This window comes from Zootoca vivipara, chromosome 8 (genome assembly GCF_963506605.1).
Source record: "Zootoca vivipara chromosome 8, rZooViv1.1, whole genome shotgun sequence".
NCBI lineage: Eukaryota > Metazoa > Chordata > Lepidosauria > Squamata > Lacertidae > Zootoca > Zootoca vivipara.
In genome coordinates this window covers 82,145,861-82,162,171 of record NC_083283.1, presented here as the reverse complement: position 1 = coordinate 82,162,171, position 16,311 = coordinate 82,145,861, and the positions used below count along the sequence as shown (strand labels likewise).

At 43.8% G+C, this 16,311-nt stretch overlaps 1 protein-coding gene across 1 annotated transcript; it reads right to left on the bottom strand.

Annotated features, from left to right (window-relative positions):
• Positions 1–2,476: 2,476 nt before the first annotated feature.
• Positions 2,477–16,216, bottom strand: POLR3F (RNA polymerase III subunit F). Its single transcript, XM_035103535.2, has 9 exons — positions 16,109–16,216; positions 13,830–13,947; positions 12,276–12,343; positions 11,870–11,937; positions 11,519–11,631; positions 9,688–9,831; positions 7,819–7,926; positions 5,327–5,518; positions 2,477–2,858 (listed from the first exon to the last, which is right to left on the bottom strand). Exons 1-9 carry the CDS (start codon positions 16,150–16,152, stop codon positions 2,781–2,783), a joined length of 933 nt encoding a protein of 310 aa, XP_034959426.1. The 5' UTR covers positions 16,153–16,216; the 3' UTR covers positions 2,477–2,780.
• Positions 16,217–16,311: the final 95 nt, after the last annotated feature.

Genomic DNA, 16,311 nt, shown 5'->3' with positions numbered 1-16,311 from the left:
CATCTGAAGCTCCTGCAGTGGGGTAGGAGAGTGTGGGGGGGGGATCACATCTGGTACCCAATGTGCCACTTTGGTTTCAGATGGGTAAAAGGTAAAGGGACCCCTGACCATTAGGTCCAGTCGTGACCGACTCTGGGGTTGTGCCGCTCATCTCGCGTTATTGGCTGTGGGAGCCGGTGTACAGCTTCCAGGTCATGTGGCCAGCATGACAAAGCCGCTTCTGGCAAACCAGAGCAGCACACAGAAACGGCGTTTACCTTCCCGCTGTAGCGGTCCCTATTTATCTACTTGCACTTTGACATGCTTTCAAACTGCTAGGCGGGCAGGAGCTGGGACCGAGCAACGGGAGCTCACCCCGTCGCGGGGATTCGAACCGCCGACCTTCTGATCGGCAAGCCCTAGGTCTGTGGTTTAACCCACAGCGCCACCCACGTCCCGGTTCAGATGGGTAGACGAGTCTAAAAAGCCCGGGACACAAATTTTCACGGTCATCTAGCAGCTCATTTACCAGAAGTGATGCATTTAGTGCTAACTCTGGGAGTATATACTAGAGTCTGACCAAAGCAAGCCTCCTAGAGCAAAATATACACCAGGATTACTGCAATGTGCTCTATGTGGGGCTTCCCTCGTGCTAGATCTGGAAGCTGCAGTTGGTGCAGAATGCTGCAGCACAATTGCTGACAGGAATGTCAGCATATAGTACCTGCACTCAGAGATTTGCCCTGGTCGCCAGTTTGCCAAAAGTTCAAGTTTAAGGTGTTACTATTACTGTAGTATATAAAGTCCTTAAAAAAACTAGGACCAGATTATCTTCCCCCACATGTGCCAGCTGAAACCACTCCGATCTGCAGAACTCGTACTGTTACAGGTGCCACACATAAAACCCATTTTAAAAGGTAAAGGTAAAGGGCCCCTAACAGTTAAGTCCAGTTGTGAACAACTCTGGGGTTGCAGCGCTCATCTCGCTTTACTGGCCGAGGGAGCCGACGTTTGTCTGCAGACAGTTTTTCCGGGTCATGTGGCCAACATAACTAAGCCGCTTCTGGCCGGAGCGGTACCTATTTATCTACTTGCACTTCAACGTGCTTTCGAACTGCTAGGTTGGCAGGAGCTGGGACCGAGCAATGGGAGCTCACCCCGCAGCAGGGATTCGAACCACCAACCTTCCGTTCAGCAAGTCCTAGGGCTCGGTGGTATAGACCACAGCGCATTTGGGAAAAAAATGTATTATAGTGGCAGCACCTACACTTTGGAATTCCCTGCCTACTGACATTAGACAGTCACCCTAACTGTATAGTGGTACCTCAGTTCTCGAACGTCTTAAAGTCGGATGTTTCGGTTTTCAAACGCCAAAAACCCGGAAGTAACTTCTTCAGTTTTTGAACGCTTTTCAGAAGTCAAACATGTTACGCACCTTCCGTTTTGAGTTTTCCATAAGTACTTTGCTTCAGGATGAGAACAGAAATCGTGCTCCGGCGGCGCAGCAGCAGGAGGAGGCCCTATTAGCTAAAGTGGTACCTCGGGTTAAGAACAGTTTCAGGTTAAGAATGGACCTCCAGAACAAATTAAATTCTTAACCAGGGGTACCACTGTATAAATTTCATGAAATAAAGGAATATTTCTCTGTACAGTATATGAGGAAAGAGGGACAAGGGATCACTAACAGAGTATTGTCCTCCGGAAACTACAAAACCCAGTATATTGAGGAAGAAGTCATGGCTTTTAAACTGATATAAAATGTAAGTTGATCATATTAATATGCCAAGGCAAAACAAGTTATGAAACATCCTGTAAACTAAAGTTTGAATACTTAACAGTAATTTGGCCAGGCCTTTGGAGGGTGTGTGCAAGTTTATAACCACATGAATGTGCCGGGAAGGCAAAGAGACCTTCATTTTCCTTGATGAAGCAGGGGGTGGGGAGGTGGGGGAGCCAAAGGTAAAGAGGGTCTCTCTCTCTCTTTAAATAGAGAAGAGAGGCAAATCTAAGGAGTCAGAATGGCAAAAGGCTGCAGGAAAAGAAGGCAGCAGAGCTAAAGGTAAGAGAACATAACACGGAGATGTGGGCAATGCTCCAAGCAGGACAGGAAATGAAGCTCAAAGTCCGTCAACAGAGAGAAGCTACAAGCAAAGAAAATTGCTGATCTAATTTCCTGCCTTCCAACCAGGAGGGAGTAGAATCTACTTGGACATCACTCACACTCAACTTAGAATCCATTGTTTTTGCTGGATTTGATTTTACAATTTAAGACAAACACCTGGAAAAGATTTGCCAGAACAAAAGATTAAAGAATATCTCCGTTTCAGCGCTGCCCCATCTTGTATTCCTATGCACCTCCCAGTTACTTGGCAAAGGCTTCAACAAGAGAACATTTGGGTGGATTGTGCCCACCCAGTACCATAAAACAGGGCTGCTTCTTGTGCAGCTGCTCTCTACCACATTATGACCCAAAAGGCACACTCAATGGCAATATAAATGGCAATATAAATTATTTATTTTATTTAGCACAGGAATCAACAAATCTCCCAACAGGTCAAAATATAACTTGCATCTCTAAAGAATATGCAGAACTCTGTGCCTGCATACAGTTTATACAGGAAGCAATTTTAGAGTCTTGGCCCCTTTCTTTCCATGTGTCCAGTCAGTGCCCAAAGAGAGATCAGAGTCTTTGCCACAGGAAAGACACCGTCAAGGATTTTTGCATTCTTCTTCAAGAAAAACAGTGTCCATAATTAAAAGGTTGATCAACCTAGGTTGCAATAAGCTCTCTCCACTTACTGCTAAAATTCTAACCACTCTACCATATAAATACAATTTGATGGAGATATCTCACCACCTTCATGGCAGTCATCAAAAACCTAGAAAGGGAATTAAATATACATACAATTAGTTTATGCCATTTGCTAGAACAATTCAGCTATATATGCATTCAGCCCCAAGGACTGCATGTTAGTTTCTCAATCATCTCCTTGGGGCATACGGGGAGGCGGGGGTCATATGGATTTAATAAGGCTCCTCCCTAGGCAACTGATTGTTGATGAAATCCCTCGTTTTCACTGCTGCAACCTGCAACCTGCAGAAAACTCTTGCTCTCACCAAGGGAAACATATGCATTATCCAGACCCTCCAAGTGTCCCTATTTTCCAGGGACAGTCCTGGATTTCTGAAGGAGCGTCTCCACCCCCATTGTTCTACCCGGACACTGAGGTCCAGCGCCGAGGGCCTTTTGGCGGTTCCCTCGCTGCGAGAAGCCAAGTTACAGGGAACCAGGCAGAGGGCCTTCTCGGTAGTGGCACCCACCTTGTGGAACGCCCTCCCATCAGATGTCAAAGAGAACAACAACTACGGTACCAGACCTTTAGAAGACATCTGAAGGCAGCCCTGTTTAGGTAAGCTTTTAATGTTTGATGGATTACTGTATTTTAATATTTTGTTGGAAGCCACCCAGAGTGGCTGGGAAGGCCCAGCCAGATGGGCAGGGTATAAATGATAAATTATTATTATTATATTATTATTATTATTATTATTATTATTATTATTATTATTATTTACAGAAGCCATTCCAATTTTCTGATTTAATCCCAGAAAGTCCTGCTTTTCCTCAGGGCATCCCTATTTTCATTGGAGAAATGTTGGAGGGTATGCATTATCTGCTTATTCTGCATCAGCATTCTTTTTTTAATTTTTTTTTATTCCATTTTTTTGACACTACAGAATCTCATCCTGTCCTCCATATTCTTTAATATGCCCCTGCACAAGATTATATTGCCTCTGCACAAGATTATATTGTGGCTTGGAAGTTGGATGCCAACAATATGCAGGCTTCTTCTCCATTTCCCCCACCGAAGCGCTTTGTCTGGAACCAGGAATGAAGCGGTCGAGAGCCAACAAGCTGAAGCTCAGTTCTGAGTTTGCTGCTTTGTACGTGGGGCCACCTTCTGAATACTGGTCAGAAACAGTAGCTATTTCAAATTATAGCCGCTATGGTACAACCGGGGGCCAGCTGCTGAGCATATTTCACCAAGTGCTTACAGCTTCTCACAATTAAAAATGAAATGTGCCCTGGCCTACAGCCTGGGATGCAGGTGGCTGATGGAGCAACTTCTCCCACATGGGCATAGCCATTTACTTAGATCTTCAGAGGTTTTTCCCTTGGTGCCTCTACCACCTGAGGAGACATAAGCAATGGCTGAAATGGGGGGAGGGGCGCTAGCTTGTGCTGTACTAGTTGTGGAATTCCATCCTCCAGATAATTTGCTTGCGTCCTTTACATACCTCATGAAGACATTTTTATCTTCCGAGGCTTCTGATCACCTATGCCTACAATTTCTGATAAGTTGCTTTAAAGCTATCTTCAGCTACTGTGTTCTGTGTATCTGTTTAGCGTTTTAGTTCCCGTTGCTCGGTCCCAGCTCCTGCCAACCTTGCAGTTCGAAAGCACAGCAGTGCAAGTAGATAAATAGGTATCGCTGTGGCGAGAAGGTAAACGCCGTTTCCGTGCACTCTGGCACTCGTCACCGTGTCCTGTTGTGCCAGAAGCGGTTTAGTCCTGCTGGTCACATGACCTGGAAAGCTGTCTGTGGACAAACGCCGGCTCCCTCGGCCTGAAAGCGAGATGAGCGCCGCAACCCCAGAGTCGCCTTTGGCTGGACGTAACCGTCCAAGGGTCCTTTACTTTTACCCTTACAGTGGTGCCTCGCTAGACGAATTTAATTCGTTCCACGGGTCTTTTCTTATAACGAAAAATTCGTCTAGCGAATCAACATAGGAATGCATTGAATTTTTTTTGAATTTTTTTTGCCCATAGGAACGCATTAATTGAATTTCAATGCATTCCTATGTGAAACTGTGATTTCGTAAAACAAATTCGTCTAGCGAGGCAACCTCCACTAGAAAAAACCTTTCATTAAGCGGAAATTTTGTTAAGCAGGGCATTCGTTAAGCGAGGCACCACTGTATTGTGTTTCTGATTGTTTTGTAAACACAGCTGTTGTTGGTCCCCCACCCCCCCCAAAAATAATTGTATCAAAATAGAAGCTAATAACACAAGAGCAAATGCTGGAAGTCACAGGAGGAGAGTGTTGTTCTTGTGCTCAAACCCTGCTTGCGATTTCCCCACAGGCCTCTGCTTGGCCACTGTGAGAACCGGAAGCTGGACTAGATGGGCCATTGGCCTGTTCTATTCCTGCTTAAACATTTTACAGCTTATAGGGTTTGTTATGTATGTTCTCTGCAGTCCTGCCTGAATGGCTGCCTAAATGAGAACCAAGCTTAAATATGTTAGATCAGCTCAATATCATCATGTTATTCCTGAGAAGTAACTCACCGGACAGAGTCCACAAGGTGTCCGAACTAAGCCTGTAGCCTGGATGATGGGATTGATGGCTCTGTACAGTTTCATGTGCCCATCCACGCTGCCGGCAGCTGCTTCTTTTGCAGCAACAATGGTCATTTCTACCTTTCCATCATAGATTAGTGTGTTGAGAATGGTTTCAATATCTTCCATTGACAATTCCACCTAAAAAAAAGATTCGTAAAAAATGAAACAACAGAAGCAGCTTTTTCAAACAAAGGAGGAGATACCTATCGATACTTCTAAAGGTAAAGGGACCCCTGACCGTTAGGTCCAGTCGCGGACAACTCTGGGGTTGTGGCACTCATCTCGCTTTACTGGCCGAGGGAGCCGGCATTTGTCCACAGACAGTTTTTCCGGTTCATGTGGCCAGCATGACAAAGCCGCTTCTGGCGAACCAGAGCAGCGCACGGAAATGCCGTTTACCTTCCCGTCAGAGCATGCACTTTGACATGCTTTCGAACTGCTAGGTGGGCAGGAGCAGGGACCAGCAACGGGAGCTTACCCCGTCGCGGGGATTTGAACTGCCAACCTTCTGATTGGCAAGCCCTAGACTCTGTGGTTTAACCCACAGCGCCACGTGTGATGGATCCCCCACCTCACTGCTTTAACCTCAGAGGCTCTCTCTGTGCTTCTCCACAAAGAGGAGAAAAAAACCTCCAGAGTCCAAATTGGACTTGTCTCCAGAGTACCTCAGGCTCTGCGTTCGAAACCTATGGCCACCAGTGGGGTCTCCCTCCCTGGGATCCCTACTGCTACAGTGTGCCTCTCCCTTAGGCAACTATGTGGCTCCTTCGGCTGCGCTAACCAGCCCTTTGTATGACAGGAGAAACAGCAAACAGTTTCCTCTTCCCCAGGAAAGCTTTGTTCTCCCCTCTTTGTCACACCTCTGAAGGTACTGAGACACTGCCGAGTCAGTGAACGTTTAAGCACATTTAACTTTATTATTTAACTTATAAACATGAGTTTCTTTGGTTCTTAAAAGCACATATCTTCTTTTTATTTAACACAGTTTTCTTCATACAGCTCCTGCATCCCTCTTTAACACTCTACTCTCTACCAACTCCCTAACTCCCAACTGTCAACCACCTAACTGACCAAACCGCTCCTCTCTCCTTTTAAACTGGGAACAGTCCCGCCCCCATCAGAATGTTATGTCAGTCAGGCTGGAGGTGGATTAACTCTTTTCCAGCCAGGTAGGAATAAATATTTCAAAACCGTGTCAATCCGTTACACCACCCACATCCATTGATGGTTCTAGACTGCAGCTAACACTCCAAATATTTGAAATTAATGTGGCAGAAATTAGAGGTGCTAGGAACTTACAGTAAGAAAATCAAAGGCTTGTCAAGCAGGAACTTAAGGTAGCGTGGAAAAAAACCTCATCTATTATTGTTAAAAACAATTTATATACCGCTTAACTACACCTTCTTGGGAGCCAAAGACGGAACAAGGAGCTGGTAGTGCAACACCATCATCTAATTAGGACCAGCGCAGGTCTCCATTTGACCTGCTAGGCTCTTTTTACCAAGCCATGGCCACCTGCCCTACACCTGACATTATATGTGACATCAGATGTGGAGCAGGAAGGATGTGGTTCCACGGGAGCAATGAAAGCTCCTGATTATTCCTTTCAAAAGTGGGGCTCACTGATCAGCCCAGAGAGAGAAGCCCACTGGGAGTGGAGACTCAGGGATCATGGCGGTGCTTGCAAGGCCAGCGCCAGCCATCAGCTGAATGCCTTTACCTGCAGCACTTTTGATTTCACAAAGGAAAACAAACAGTAAAAAGAAAGTTTTACTGACTGTTCCCATAGTTTCCCCCCACTATGTGACCATAAGGTTTATTTTATCACTTTCCAAGCCCACGCCCGAATATTTGTTCCTTTTTTTTGTAATTGAGCATTGTTTTTAAAAACTTTAGCAAATAACCATAGGAGATGAAATTTTTAGGGGGGAAATGAAAACCCGATAAAGTAAGATTACGCAAATGCAGACTGTAATAACGATAAAAAGCTTTTAATGCTCTCCTATACACCAACAAAGAAGTAAGTATAGTGGTACCTCGCAAGACGAATGCCCCGCGCAACGAAAAACTCGCAAGACAAAAGCGTTTTGCGATGTTTTTGGTGACTTGCAAGACGAAGTTTTCTATGGCTGTGCTTCGCAAGATGATTTTTTTTGGCGGTTTTTTGTTGTTTTTTTGCCGCGGCAAACCGCACTTCGCAAGATGAAATTATCGCAAGACGAAGCGACTCGCAGCACGAATTAATTTCGTCTTGCGAGGCACCACTGTATTTCCCTGGGGAGGATATATCTAAAATATAGGACATCAGAGAAATATGTAGCTGAAGTTGAGCTGATGCTAAAAAAATATTTATCCACAGCAGCCATTGGTTTCCAAAACAATACAGTATTGATCATTGTACAGAAAATGCAAGGAAAGAAATAGAACGACTACTTTACCTTACTGACACCTAACTCACTGATGTATTTCCACACCTCGTGAGAGGATGCAAACGAGCTGTTTCTCTGGATCATGGGGTTCTGCTTGCTTTCTCGAGCTGCTTCGGCCTACAAAATACAGAGAGAGAAGCACGGTGTGCGGCAAAGCCAGTCTGCATAGGTAAAGGAGGATACATTCCTAGTTTAACAAAATTTTAGAGAGATTATTGGACATGGCACCCAGAAAGGCACATGGGGCTCAGTGGTCAAGCACATGCGGGAAAGCACACCAGGTTCCGCATCCCCTTCTCTAAAAGGTGGTTCTCTTCCAGTATTTAATCTCACATTCTGGGACACAGAGAGGTTAATTATGTATGTATGTGGGAAATACAGCAATGCATTCCTATGAAGAATATGACATGTCTTTACCCAGTCCAATAGTCAAACCATTAGGCAACACTGCCTGCCAACCCTGCACTGTTAGCACCACACTGCTCCTGTCCACAATGGAGGGGAAGTGTAGTGTAGTGGTTTGACTACGGGGCTAGTTGCATTCCCTTCCGGAGGAGAGAAAGCGGGCAGGCAATCTGGAGGGCGGTAGCCACCCTCCCCACTGCATCTGGGCCTGAAAGGCCTAGGGAACCGGTAGGTGCATGGAATGTGTTAGGAAACACAACTCGCATCACAATTGTGCATCATTGCTGATCGTGGGCATGCATGTTAAGCATACCTGCCAAGTTGCTGTCAGAGAAATAAGGGACCAGGCGGGAATAGCAGACCGGAAGTAGCGCTGCCACCATTTTGGAACTGGGCGGAGCATGCTCAGAAGTGACTTTTGATGCTGCTTTGCCCAGTTTCAAAATGGCTGTTGCGCCAGAAGTCTCACTGCAGCCATTTTGGAACTGGGCAGAGCAGCATCAAAAGTCACTTCTGAGCATGCTCCGCCCAGTTCCAAAATGGCTGCCGCGGGGAAAACGGGAGACTTGGCAGCTATGATGATAAGGCATTGTTTTAGGTTTATTACGGTAATCTATTAATTTAGGAAGATTTATATGCAGTTTCATCAAAGAGGTCCCTAAGCACTGGACATAACAAAAATGTAGAAAAACACACACACATACACACACAAAACTACAAAAATATTAAAAAACAAATATACATAAAACAATTAAAATTTTAATGTATTTTAATCTTTTTAATGTATTTTAATCTTTTTAATGTACTTTAATCTTTGTTGGAAGCCGCCCAGAGTGACTGGGGAAACCCAGCTGGATGGGTGGGATACAAATAATAAATTATTATTATTATTATTACACCACACATATAATAAAAATAAGTAAAATTCAAAACAAATGTAAGTAAATTAATTAACTAAAACTAGCCAGCTTTGTGGTGCTTGAACCAACATGAGACACACTTAAACCGCCAGGTTTTTTTTAAAAAATCACTGAGTTTACTTTGTTCCTTGCAACCATATGGAAGACATTTAGTGTCTGAGATATTTGCAGAGCCCCATCCTATATTCTGTTTCTGGGTAACACCAGAGTGTGATGGAACCCTTCAAACTAGCAATATCAGGGCTCATCACCAACAGCACTCCCAAAAACTCGACCAGCACTGGTGACAAAAAATATAACAACATGTTTCTTCTACAGTATTTGGGATTGCCTTTTTAGGAAAAAGGAAAACTGGAGACAGTTAAAGGACTTTATGAGTTTATTCCTACAGAATGTTCCTCAGCAGTTGCTCCCTCCTGCGTCCCAGCTGGCTGGCCGAGATATGCTATCAGTGAAAACTGCAAAGCAAATATCTCTTTGGCACATTATTGGGGTTGCAGTGACATGGCACAAAGAATCATGCACAGAACAAGGACACAGGTAGTTCACTCACCTTGGTCTGTAAGAACTTAAAACACTGTTGATTAAGCACCTCTACGAATTCAGATTCAAAGTCTTGGTCGCTATACCAAGCTCCTCCTGTCACAGAGCGATCTGGTTGAAGGTTGTATAACATATACACTTTCTTCTTGGAAGCCTAATGAATTAATGGTACAGGTTTTGTTCACAAGTTCTCTTTCATTAAGAGAGAGAAAATTAAGCCTGGATTGCTGAGTTGGTTAGAGCAGTGTTTCCCAACCTTGGGTCTCCAGCTGTTCTGGGACTACAACTCCCATCATTCCTAGCTAGCAAGACTAGTGGTCAGGGGTGATGGGAACTGTAGTCTGAACACCGCTGGAGACCCAAGGTTGGGAAACACTGGGTTAGAGCATGGTACTGAGAATGGCAGTGCTGCAAGTTCAATCCCTGTCTGGGACAGCTGCATATTCCTGCATTGCAGGGGCTTCAGGGGCTGGACTTAGGGTCCTTTCCAACTCTACAATTCTCTGATTTCTATAAAAACGTGTGTATTCTGGGAAATGCCATAAACAGTTTTGTTTTTTAATTTCCCCCCCTTTATTAAGATTTATTAAGATTAAAAAATAAAATACATCGAATTAATTCACAGTTAAATCATACTAAACATATAACACAATAATAATGATATATACAATGTTTCAAATCAAATCATATAACATACAACATAAATAACACATCAATCTCTCCACTCTGTTACTTCCCCTTGTCTGCACCTCAGTTACCTTAATTTCTTCTTGACAACTGCTTCTCTTTACATGCCATAAACAGTTGTGTGCATGCATCTCTCTGACTCTGCCAAAGTGAATTGCTTCAGCACAATTGTATATTCACCTCTACTTGCCCTACATTGTGTATGCTCGTTTTGTTTTTGTTTTTAAAAATATTTTTCATTGGTTTTTACAAAAACTAATTCAAAATAATGGAGGAAAAAAAACTTTTACCATATCCATATATGAGATTCTCTGAATCTCGCGACTTCCCCCAGTCCCCTGCATGGGTCCTTAAAATATTTTTTCTAAAACTACTACTACCACTAATAATAATAATAATTATTATTATTATTATTTATACCCCACCCATCTGGCTGGATTTCCCCATATCATTACGTTCTCTGCAGTTTTCATTTCTCTAAATTATCCATATTTTCGTTTATTTACAAGTTATTTTTACAGTCCAGCTAATGTTTTTATTTGTTCACAATGGTCTCCTAAGTAAATTATAAAAAATTTCCACATTCTTTTTAAAAGTCTGTATCTTCTCAATTCCTGAGTCTCAAGAGACACAGGCACGGCCATGGTGTGGGGCTATCGGTGGCTCTGGCAATGACAATGGCAGAGGTTTGGGCAGCAGCAGCAGCAGCACTGCTCATTTCTTTAAGAGCATAAGAAGAGCCTGCTGGATCAGGCCAGTGGCCCATCTAGGCCAGTATCCTGTTCTTACAGGGGCCAACCAGAAGCCTGTGAGAAACCAGCAAGCAGGACCTGTGTGCACAGTATCATAGAACTTTTAGAGTTGGGAGGGAGCCCTGGGGTCATCTAGTCCAACCCCCTGCAATGCAGGAATCTCATCTAAAGCATCCAGGACAGATGGCCCATCTAACCACGGCCACCACCTCCAGGAACCAGGAATGGCTGCAGCTCTCAGTCAAGGGCGCTCGTTAGAGACAAACCCATTATTTCTACCACTTAACAGGTGAAACCACAATTAGACAACGACTCTTAAGAGCTATTTCTTCTGTTACACAATAGAAATGCTTTACCCCCACACAACGGTCAGGCATTAGTTCAAAATTATGAGCTACTCACCGCTACAGACTTCACAGCTTTAATGAGTTTCTTGCTTTCCAAGTTCTTCAGGATCTTGTTGATCTCAGTTAATGGAAGATTGCTTTTGTATCTAATATCCCTGCTCCAAATACCTGTTTTGGGTGTTGAAAAAAAAGGAAAACTAATTCATATTGAGCTTGAATCATATTTTTACATATTACATGTATCCAGGTTCTCACAATACCACCCCCACATCATTTCCCTGTATTGAATGCCATTTCTCCAAGTAAAATAAAAAACCTTTCTAACTCTACTGCATTCAGGAATTAAAAAGCTACAGTGAAGAAGACCACAAAGTGGGAAACACAAAGCAACAAACACTCACACTACCTTTGTTTCCTGCATCCTCTATAATCTGATATACCAGCTTCTCCTGATTGTCAGATCCCTTCATTTTACTGCAGAAAGACAAAATAAGAAGTGAATTGTGTTGAAAAGCTTGGTGGATTTGATCGATGTGAAATTAAATACTAAACAACTCTGAGGGTTTTTTCCCCAGACAATCAAGCAGCAAATACATTTTATGAAACAAATAAATACTATACATATTTTGAGATGTCAGAAAGAAACTAGAATTTGACCACAGATGAGAGCGCTTTCTGCTAGTTATTTAGAAATGTTCTTTCACCCTAAGGTGATTTTCCAAGCTACAGTGTTATGGTAATTACAATTATGTCCATCAATTTCTCAGTGACAGAAGCAGAAAAAATGTTGATGCTTTGACAGCACAGCTTACCCAGCATTCTGAGATTCCTTGATCCTGTAGAGAAGGCCAGTGCTGCTCCTCAGCAGATCCAGCTGTCCCTAAGAGAACACACATTATTGTACTATTTCTAAAATAATGATTTAACATTAGGACGCAATATGAAAGACACTCAATAATAAACTTATAGACTGTATTAATTTAATACTGCATATTCCCTTATATAATTAATATTCATTCTTAATGGATCAGGAAAAAAGTATTTCCCCCTTAAGATGTTATACATTTCTTTTTTGTGACTCTGAAGGACACCTAAATGGATTACATTTTTAGGCATACTCTACAAATTGTAATGTGTGCACATGTTTATGGATATGCATGGCACAATTTTATGGACACGTGTGGCAAACAGATATATTTGTCAGGGAAATTTGGCTGCAGTTCTCTGTTGAGCATATGTTCTATAGTAAACCTTGATTTGCTGTTGTACAATATGTGAAATGGTTCTAAGCAGCAAAGCTAGACAAATGGATGAAGATTATGAGATGAGCTAGATTAGCGGCCTTCAAGAGAAGGCTTAAATCTATGGTGTTGCTTGCTAGACGGGGTTGGGATATGATCAAGGTCCCCATTTGCCACCAGAGGCCCCTGCTTCATATGCAGAGTGGCTCAACGGGCAGAACACAAATGCTGGCGGTGTTTCTGCCAGCAGTAGCAGGAGTAAAGCAGTGTCTTACACATATTGGCCAGAGAATATAGCCATGATACGAACATTCTCCAATAGGCTTTGAATAAGGTCCATATCCTGGCTGAATTCTATACAATTCTATACAGTACATTCTCTGAGCAATATGCACATTCTCTAATAAGTAAGTAAAGTCTCCCAGAAGCATGCTCCCCCCCCCTTACACGCAATTCTTCTTGATGAGCAGATTATGTGCACATTCTCCATGAGTTTTCATGAATATGCACAATAGCTGGTTGTTACGCACATTAACCGCTGAACGTGCGTTATCCCGATATATACTGTAATCCAGTTTAAATACTGTCAAAGAACTATGGTAGGTGCACTATTGTTCAGGTTTTGCTAAATTAGTAGCATGAGAAACCATCAGATTGCTTCTTCACACATTCAACTCTAGGACAAGCAATTAACACTGGGCAGAAAGCCAAGGTCTACTTCTGCCATAGTAACTGCGCTCTCATTGGTTGAGATCAGCACTGAGACCTGTTATCAGAGAAAGCTAGCACAGTACGTAGTGTGGTGAGTGTGGTCAGTGTAGGAGGAGAGGTGCTGTATCAGTTGTGAGAGAGAGACAGAGACAGAGAGGAAAGGATTTATTTTACTTTGTTTTTTAGTTCTAAAGTTGTACATAGAAACTCTGGATTTCTTTTATTTTAATAAATCCTGTATATAGTTTATTCTGCGTCCAGACGTCTAGTCATTTAAGTTACCACCAGAAGCTTCCAGAAAAACCTGCGCAAACTCTGCTGTGTTCAGGCTGAAGTTACACCTGACACTTAAAAACACTAAGACACTATATTGTCTTTTGAGACAACCAACAACAGAACTAAGGAAGGTCTTACCATTGAGAGCAGCCTGTTAATGGCCACGGCCCGTTGCTGAGCCTCCATGTGAGGCATGTCATTCTGAATCACCTGGTCTGTGATGCCCTGGGGAAACTGATGGCACAGCTCAATGATCCTGGCAAAAGTAGAAATAGCAAGTAAAGTACCACTAATTATAGAACAAATCCACAACTAACATAACATAAAGCATCTACCGGTATATCTATTCTTTTCTTAAGTCCCAAATATCTAATAAGAAAAATATTAATTGCAATTAAAAAAAAGAACTATCACTGAGAAAGCAGCAGAAAAAAAATGTTAAAAAACAAATACCTATAACAATAAGAAAAATAATCAAGAACTAACTCTACACCAGGGAGTCAAAAGCTAAAAGCTCCCTGGAGAATCAAACCAAGTCAAATTGCTGGCTGAGTAAATATGGCTTGGTTCACAGCCTGCCTTGCTACAAGAATGGTGTCTGCCACACTGCCCCTTAAGAACCAACTGACAAAAGACTAGGAGTGGGGGCTGGTTTGGTACCAGCCTGGTGTATTCTCCTACCCAGCAAGACTGTATGGTTTTTGCCTGCATTATTCTGGTTTGCCCAATGAGATATCTGCCTGCAGGTAAGAGTGGCGACTGCAGTGTAGGATGCTATTTGACTACTGGTTGACTGAATACAGCTGGAGTGTGGGTGTGGTCCAGAGCTTGCCTTGCTATAAGAACAAGCTCTGTTGTGGGCAGTGGGGATGACTGTTTTGGGATGCTACAGGGGTAGGGTAGTCCTGCACTGTTTGTCAGGATATGGCATTGTAGGTCAGGCACAGTGACTCTCACCTGGTGTGAGGCCATGGTAGAAAAGTCTGGTTTGGTTTGGTTTCCCCTGAGGAAGATACAGGAGGGGTATTGAAAAGGACATCCTCTGCCATCTGACAATGTGAGTTGTTGCCTACGAACTGTGCCTTAATTTATTATCTGTGGCCTAAATCTCCCAGTTATATATGCTGATACTGGATGGTGCTAAAATGTGCCTGGGGAGATGCATCTCCAGACACTCCTCCGAATCATAGAATTGGAGAGCTGAAAGGGACCCCAGGAGTCATATAGTCCACCCACTGCAATGCAGGAATCTCAACTAGATCATCCAACCTCTGCTTAAACGCCTACAACCAAGGGGAGTCCACCACCTCCCGAGGGAGACCTTTCCACTGTCAGACAGCTCTTACTGTCAGAAAGCTCTTCCTGATGTTTAGTTGGAATCTCCTTTCTTGTAACCTGAAGCCATTGGACTTTGAAGTCATCTTATTTCACTTGTTATTTTGTATTATATTTACTGTTTTTAATTAGGTTTTGTAATTTTGGATTATGCGGAATGCTTTATCTGAGTGGATGTAGCAACCGAGTAATTTCGTTGTTCCCGCAAGGGGACAATGACAATAAAGATATCTTATCTAAGTCCTACCCTACAGAGCAGGAGAAAACAAGCTTGTTCTGTGTTCCATGAGACGATCATTTAGATATCTGTAGGTGGCTATCATATCTCCTGGCGTGCTCTGGTCCATGGGGTCACGAAGAGTCGAACACGACTAAACAACAAAATCATATCTCCTCTCAATCTCCTCTTTTCTAGGCTCAACATATCCAGCTCCTTCAACCTTTCCTCCTAAGGCTTGCTCTCCAGACCCTTGATCATCTTGGTTGCCCTCCTTTGCCCATGCTCCAGCTTGTCCACACACTTCTTAAATTGTGGTGCCTAGAATTGGATACTGGACTCCCAAGTGTGGTCTGACCAAGGCAGGATAGAGTGGCACTATAACTTCCCTTGATGTGGACACTGTATTTCTGTGGATGCAGACTAGAATAGCGTTAGCTCTTCTTCTTTTTTCTGCCACATCACCCTGGAGCTCATGCTCAGCTTGTGGTCCACCAAGACCCTCTAGGAGTCTAGGTCCCTTTCACATGTACTAGTGCTAGTAAGCCAGGTGTGTTCCCCCCCCTTCCCATCCTATATCTGTGCAGCTGGTTCTTCCTGCCTAAGTGAAGGAGCTTAACCTTTGTCCCTACTGAGATCCTATCCACACAAACACCCCGCTTGCGCCGTAATCCCTTCCAGGGAATCTTGTCTCCTGCGCTGTTTGGTACCCCTTCTCCACTTCCAACCCCAGCAGAGAGGATGGGCCTCCTCCCCTCCATTCCTTCCTCCCAGTCGCTTGTGAAGACGTGGATGAGGACAGAGCCCTGCGGCACCCGGATCCCCTGGGTGCAGGCGTCGGTTTTGACTCGGGCTCGGCTTTTACCTGCTCTCTATTTCCAGAGGCTCCGGAGCCTTCGCTTCCGCCATCGCGGAAGCCTCCGTCGCAAAGCGAGACCAGGGGAGTCGCGGGGATGCCGGTGACGTCAACAGAAGGCGCCAGTCGAGGGAGGCGGGGCTGCCGTGAAAGAGTGGCTGCGGTTGCCGTGGCGACGGGGTAGGTGACGTCAACAGAAGGCGTCCGTCGGG